Source organism: Chiloscyllium plagiosum, chromosome 17 (genome assembly GCF_004010195.1).
Source record: "Chiloscyllium plagiosum isolate BGI_BamShark_2017 chromosome 17, ASM401019v2, whole genome shotgun sequence".
NCBI lineage: Eukaryota > Metazoa > Chordata > Chondrichthyes > Orectolobiformes > Hemiscylliidae > Chiloscyllium > Chiloscyllium plagiosum.
The window spans coordinates 2,244,895-2,251,869 of record NC_057726.1 but is presented as its reverse complement, the minus strand read 5'-3'; the positions used below and the strand labels follow the sequence as shown (position 1 = coordinate 2,251,869).

Here is a 6,975-nt window from a genome sequence, read left to right as displayed (position 1 = left end):
CCCCCCCCCATCCGCGTTACCTTGGCCATTACTGTGGGTAATTTAACACAGCTCCCAATCCACCCCAACCTGAACATCTTTGGATTGTGGGAGGAAACTGGAGCATCTGGAGGAAACCCACGCAGACACTGGGAGAATGTGCAAACAGACATTCGCCTGAGGGTGGAATCAAACCTGGGTCCCTGGTGCTGTGGGACAGTCCTAGTGTTGTTAAGTATGCTGGTGACTGTGCTGCATTTGCTTTTAGTGGTGTTCAGAATGTTTGCTGGGCAGCCCCAGATGATTGGAAATCCTGTCAGTTCCCTGGTCTCTGAAGTGTTGGCAGTGCAATAACTCTCTCCCCAGTCATCCTGTAACTGTCTTCATCTGAATGTGATGGCCAAGTTGGTTTGCAATGTATTCTGATGTTAGACCAAGGGGGGACGGCCTGTGTGAGCGTTAGGATTGTGCCTGATTAATTTGTGATTGTCTTTGCAGCCAAGATGTAAAGTGAGGGAGAAGATTTCATACCAAAACTATAAAATAATGCAGCAGGATTGAGACCATTCTGCCCATCAATCCTTTGACAGCTGTTTTGAAAAGCGATACAATTAATCTCATTCCCTTGGCCTTATCTATACCTCTGCAGTTTCTCGTCTTCAAGTATCCAACTGGTTCCCTTTTGGAAAGTTCTTATAGAAACAACTCCCCCTGCCTTGTGCTGTCGGAAAAATGTTGTGAAACTTGAAAGGGTTCAGAAAAGATTTACAAGGATGTTGCCAGGGTTGGAGGATCTGAGCGATAGGGAGAGGCTGAACAGGGTGGGGCTGTTTTCCCTGGAGCGCAGAGGCTGAGGGGTGACCTTATAGAGGTTCATAAAATTATGAGGGGCATGGATAGGGTAAATAGACAAAGTCTTTTCCCTGGGGTGGGGGAGTCCAGAACTAGAGGGCATAGGTTTAGGGTGAGAGAGGAAAGATATAAAAGAGACCTCAGGGGCAACTTTTTCACGCAGAGGGTGGTACGTGTATGGAATGAACAGTTAAATGCCTAACGAAGGAGCAGTGCTCCAAAAGCTTGCAATTTCAAATAAACCTGTTTGACTATAACCTGGTGTTTGATTTTTGACCTTGTCCACCCCAGTCCAATCCAGTATCTCCACAACATTTAAAAGGCACCAGGATGACTATATGAATAGGAAGGGTTTGGAGGGATATGGGCCGGGTGCTGGCAGGTGGGACTAGATTGGGTTGGGATATCTGGTTGGCATGGACGGGTTGGACCGAAGGGTCTGTTTCTGATAGGGACAGCATGAGATTAATTACAGAGTAATGCTCCCTCTACAATACGATTTTTGAGAAGATTTGTGGCTCAGATTGAGGTTCAGGTTGTACATTTGCTCGCTGAGCTGGCAGGTTTGTTTTCAGATGTCTTGGCACTGTGCTGGGGAACATCATCAGTGAGCCTCTGGTGAAGCACTGGTGTTCTGTCCCACTTTCTGTTTGTGTGTCTGGGTCTGTTAAAATGGGTGATATCATTTCTGGTTCTTTTTCTCAGTGGTTGGTAAATGGGATCCAAATCGCTGTGTTTATTGATGGAATTCCGGTCTGAATGCCGGGCCTCTAGGAATTCCTGTGAGTGTCTCTGTTTAGCCTGTCCTAGGATGGATGTGTTATCCCAGTCAAAGTGGTGTCCTTTTTTGCCTGTGTGTAACGATACTAGAGAGAGTGGGTCATGTCGTTTGGAGGCTAGTTGGTGTTCGTGTATCCTGGTGTCTAGTTTCCTGCCTACCTGTCCGATGTAGTGTTTGTACAGTCCTTGCATGGCATTTTGTAAATGACATTTGTTTTGCTGGTTGTTGGACCTTTAGGTCCATCAGTCGCTGTTTCAGTGGGTTGGTAGGTTCGTGGGCTACCATGATGCCAAAGGGCCGGAGTAGTCTGGTCGTCATCTCTGAGATGTCTTTGATGTGTGGTAGTGTGGCTCGAGTTTCTGGGTGCTGTTGTGTCTCCCTGTTTGGGTTTGATGTTTGGGAGTCGATGGACTGTGTTTATCGGGTACCCATTCTCCTTGAATACACTGTATAGGTATTATTCTTCTGCTGCTCATAGTTCCTGGGTGCTGCAGTGTGTTGTGACCTGTTAAAATAATGTCATGGTGGAACGAACAGTTAATGGAGAACTGCAGACCACTGTCTACAGGAAGCCAACACACACAGACCAGTTACTTAACTACAGGAGCAATCATCCCAACACCCACAAACGGAGCTGCATCAGGACATTATTTAAATGAGCCACAACACACTGCAGCACCCAGGAACTGAGAGTAGCAGAAGAAAAATACCTATATAGCGTATTCAAGAACAACGGTACCCAATAAGCACAGTCCACCCAACATCAAACCCAAACATCAAACCCAAACAGGGAGACACAACAGCACCCAGAAACTCGAGCCACACTATATATCAAAGACATCTCGGAGATGACGACCAGACTACTCCGGCCACGAACCTACCAACCCACTGAAACAGCGACTGATGGACCTAAAGGTCCAACAACCAGCAAAACAAATGTCATTTACAAAATGCCATGCAAGGACTGTACAAACACAAGGACACCACTTCGACTGGGACAACACATCCATCCTAGCACAAGCTAAACAGAGACATACACTGGAATTCCTAGAGGCCCGGCATTCAGACCGGAATTCCATCAATAAACACAGCAATTTGGATCCCATTTACCAACCACTGAGAAAGAAAATGGAAATGATAACAGCCACCGTAACAGGCCCAGGCACACAAACAGAAAGTGGGACAGGACACTAGTGCTTCACCAGAGGCTCACTGATGATGTTCCCCAGCATGGTGACAAGACGTCTAGGGTCAGTACAGAGTCACATTTACCTGGAGGTAAGTGGGATTGGGAAAGACAATGTTTGGAAAGTGCCTGAAGTTTGTAGAGTGCTTCACTGTGTTGGTGTTCCCACAGTGCTGCTGACCTGGGTGAACTGTTTCCGAGTGCGGTGGGTTACCCGTGTCCAGGACCTCTTCACCGCTGGCAAGCTCCTCGCCCTCGGACTCATCATCGTGATGGGCTTTGTGCAGATCTGTAAAGGTAAGTGAGACATCACTCCTTGGTTTACCACAAAGCTCCCTTCCTGATCCCCCTCTGTCTCTGCTGCATTCACACTGTGGAATTTATAGCTCATAATCCATAACAATATCCTGAATTTATATAGTGCCTCTTGTGTAATCAATGAACCCAAGTGTATTCCTAGAACCATTTAAGACAATCATATGATCCAACCACAAACAATACTGAAGAAGGGCTTATGCCCAAAACGTCGATTCTCCTGCTCCTCGGATGCTGCCTGGCCTGCTGTGTTTTTCCAGCACCACATTTTTCAACTCTGGTCTCCAGCGTCTGCAGTCATCACTTTCTCCACAAACATTACTGGGCCAATGACCAACCATTTGGCCAGTGGGGTAACTGTGAAGGAGAGTCTTAAGGAGGTTATGAGGTTTCGGGAAGGGGTTACAGAGTTAGAGAGAGGTGGGACTGTGAATGATGGGAGAACGAGGATGAAAGTGTGAAAGTTTAATTGTAGCTGGACTGAGAATGAACCCTGATGGGGAATCCTGTGGCAAGGAATGAGTTTGACGACAGGCTGAATGGAACTGTTCAGAATAAAATTGGATAAGATAGAGTTCCAGTTGGGTCTGACTTTTCAGAATGCAGTTGTGCTGGCTAGGACTTCACATGATAAAACCAGCTGGATTACAAATGATACATGCTTTTATTTAAAATTGTGTTGGACAAAAATGTGGTTAGCTTTAAATGTAAGAAACAAAAATACTGCACATGCTGGAATCCAAGTAAACGGGCAGGCGGCTGGGGGGGTGGCGCGGCTGGTCGGGGGGGGGTGGCAGGGTCGATGTTTCTTCAAAGGGGGGGGTGGCACCCGGGGCATTGGCTTCGTTGCCTCCTGGTGCAGCTTGGCTTGCTGTGTTCTTCCAGCTTTATGCCTGTCAGCTTTAAATGTAAGGGCAGTCATGATCTTGAATGTGAGAAGACTGTAAATTAGTAAATTGTAGATGTGGAGAATAATATAAGGCTTATTTTTGTTTTGGTTAAACATGTCCATGGTGAAATAAAAGTTCTTCGATTGAAAAAAAATAAAACTGGATAAGATAAACAGGAAAGGGTAATTGAGATGGCACCCTTTGGAGTGTAGGGAACATACACAGCTCCAACACGGTGTGAACAACAACAGAAATCGCTCGGGCATAATCACTCAATTCTTATTCATTAAAAGGTTCAGAGATATGGAAAGGGAAAAGGAAATGGTACTGTATGTGGCGAGATTGTAAACTTTTTGCCATACTCCTGTACTCGAGTACACATGACAATAAAGAAATATAATTGAGAATTTTACTCACCATTAGCTATCTTACGCTGTTCCCTAAAGGCAGAATTACCCCCAGTGTGGTGTGTGTGTCTATGTGTGTGCGTGTGTGTCTGTGTGTTTGTGTGAGAAAGTGTGTCTGTGTGTATGTCTATGCACATGCGTCTAAACATGTGTATATCTGTTTGTCTGTATGTGTCTGTCTGTCTGTTTGCTCTGTGTGAATGTGTGTGTGAGAAAGACAATAAGAGTAACCTCCCTAATTTTACAATCTATGCCATGACTGATAAAGACAAGCATCCCATTTGCTTTCTTAACCCTCAGTCAGACATACAGGATCCCAAACTCAGAGCAATGAAGAAGATGCAAGTAGCTTTAGCAGTCACCCTAGCCCTCAATCAACATCACAATGACAGACTATCCAGTCATTTATCAATTGGTGACTGTGGGACTTCCTGGGGGTAAATTAGCTGCCATGTTTTCAACATCATCATCACTGAGATAACATTTAAAACTATTTACAAACAGAAATTCCTGAAGAAATTCAGCAGGTCTGACAACACCTATGGAGAGAAACTGAATTAATGTTTTGAGTCCTTCAGAACAGATGCTTGTTCAAAACTGAAAGAAGCTGGAAAATGTGTTTGTTTATGCTGTTGGCTGAGTGGGGTGGAGCAATGGGTGGAACAGAACCTCATTGTCTGAAACACATTTTGGGGCAACGTGTGGGTGTGAACGATGCTATCTAAATTCATGTTCTTTACTGTATCATCCGGGTGTTACAGTGTATAATTGGCTAGGAATCTGTGCCGTGTACTGAACCCACAGACTGAATTCTCTCTTTCCCCAGGTCATTATGAATTCCTAAAGCCCAGCAATGCCTTTGACAGTCAGACAGCTCCTGGAGTTGGTCACATTGCACTTGCCTTCCTCCAGGGCTCGTTCTCCTACAGCGGCTGGAACTTCCTCAACTATGTGACAGAGGAGCTTGTTGACCCACGCAGGTACTGCCAGGATACAGGGCTCTCTGAGCTTTCACACAAGTGCCTGGCTCAGGCACAAGGATGTACTGGGCACTGAGGATGGATTAGATATTACTGGAACTCCCTCCTGAACAGCACTGAGAGTGTACCCAGGCCATTCCGCCATCAAGCCAATCCCACCATTCAATACCATCGCAGCTGATTGAACACTTCAATCCCTTTTACACAGCCCATCCCCATTGCCCTCTATCCCATTGGGAATCAGAAATCGTTCAATCTCTACCATACACAGACTTAAAGACTGAGCTTCCACAGCCCTCTGTGTTACAGAATTCCAAAGGTTCACATCCCTCTCAGTAAAATAACTTCTCCTGTCCAAATCAAGCGGGAAACATTCCCCCCACAACACACATTCCTGCTGAGCTTTTCTTAGTTTACCTGCCCACATTAACCTATCATTATCTCTCTGTAAACTCAATGGATCCCTCTCTCAACCTGGCTTTCCACCTATTTTTGCATCTGGTCTTCATACGTCTACATCTTCCATGAAGGAAGTACTCTGCACGGCTGGGTTCTCCCACCACTCTTGTTCCCACATTATATTCCACGTGCTACCAATGTCCAATGTGTGCAGGAGGGTTTCCTGACACAGTATGTCGAAGGGCCGTCAAGAGGGGAGGCCACGCTGGATCTGGTGCTGGGTAATGAACCAGGCCAGGTGTTTGATTTATTGGTAGGTGAGCACCTTGGAGGGAGTGACCATAATTCAGTTACGTTTAGTTTATCGATGGAAATGGATAGGTACATGCCACAGAGCAAGAGTTATAGATGGGGGAAGAGCAATTATAATGTGATTAGGCAAGACTTAGGATGCATAGAATGGGGTAGCAAAATGCAGGGGATGGGGACAATCGAAATGTGGAGCTAGTTTAAGGAACAGATATTGCGTGTCCTTGATAGGTATGTGGAAAGGTAAGGAAACTGTGGTTTACAACAGAAATTGCATCTCTTGCTAAGAAGAAGGAGGAGACTTGTGTGTTGATGAGGCAAGATGGTACAGAGGCGATGGAGAGTTACAGATCAGCTAGGAAGGATTTAAAGAGAGAGTTAAGAAGTGCAAAGGGAGGACACAAGCAGTCTTTAGCAAATAGAATAAAGGAGAACCCTAAAGCTTTCTATAGGAATGTGAGGAATAAAAGGATGACTAGGGTAGGAATAGGGCCAGTCAAAGACAGAAATGGGAAGTTGAGTGTGGACCCTGTCGAGATCGGAGAGGTGCTAAATGGACATTTCTCATCAGTTTTCACTCAGGAAAAGGAGAATATTATAGAGGAGAAGAATGAGGTACGAGATATTAGACTAGAAAGGATCGAGGTTAGTTACGAACAGTGTTATCAATTCTAAGAAGGAGTGAAAGTAGACAAGTCCCCTGGGCTGGATGGGATTTATCCGAGGATTCTTTGGGAAGCTAGGGAGGAGATAGCAGAGCCTTTGGCTTTGATATTTGAGTCGTCATTGTCTACAGGTTTAGTACCAGAGGACTGGAGGATTGCAAATGTTGTGCCCTTGATCAAGAAGGGCAGCAGAGATGACCCAGGTAATTATA

At 45.4% G+C, this 6,975-nt stretch overlaps 2 protein-coding genes across 2 annotated transcripts in view; both read left to right on the top strand.

The window, feature by feature from the left end:
• Positions 1 to 6,975, top strand: part of rhpn2 (rhophilin, Rho GTPase binding protein 2) — a 164,359-nt gene that overhangs the window by 1,292 nt on the left and 156,092 nt on the right. The window lies entirely within an intron of this gene.
• LOC122558187 (asc-type amino acid transporter 1-like) overlaps positions 2,921 to 6,975 on the top strand; it is a 21,335-nt gene continuing 17,280 nt past the window's right edge. The window contains exons 1-2 of the mRNA XM_043706498.1: positions 2,921 to 3,095; positions 5,237 to 5,390. Of these exons, the coding sequence (XP_043562433.1) occupies positions 3,071 to 3,095; positions 5,237 to 5,390 (179 nt within the window). The 5' untranslated portion in view covers positions 2,921 to 3,070. The remainder of the gene's footprint in view (positions 3,096 to 5,236; positions 5,391 to 6,975) is intronic.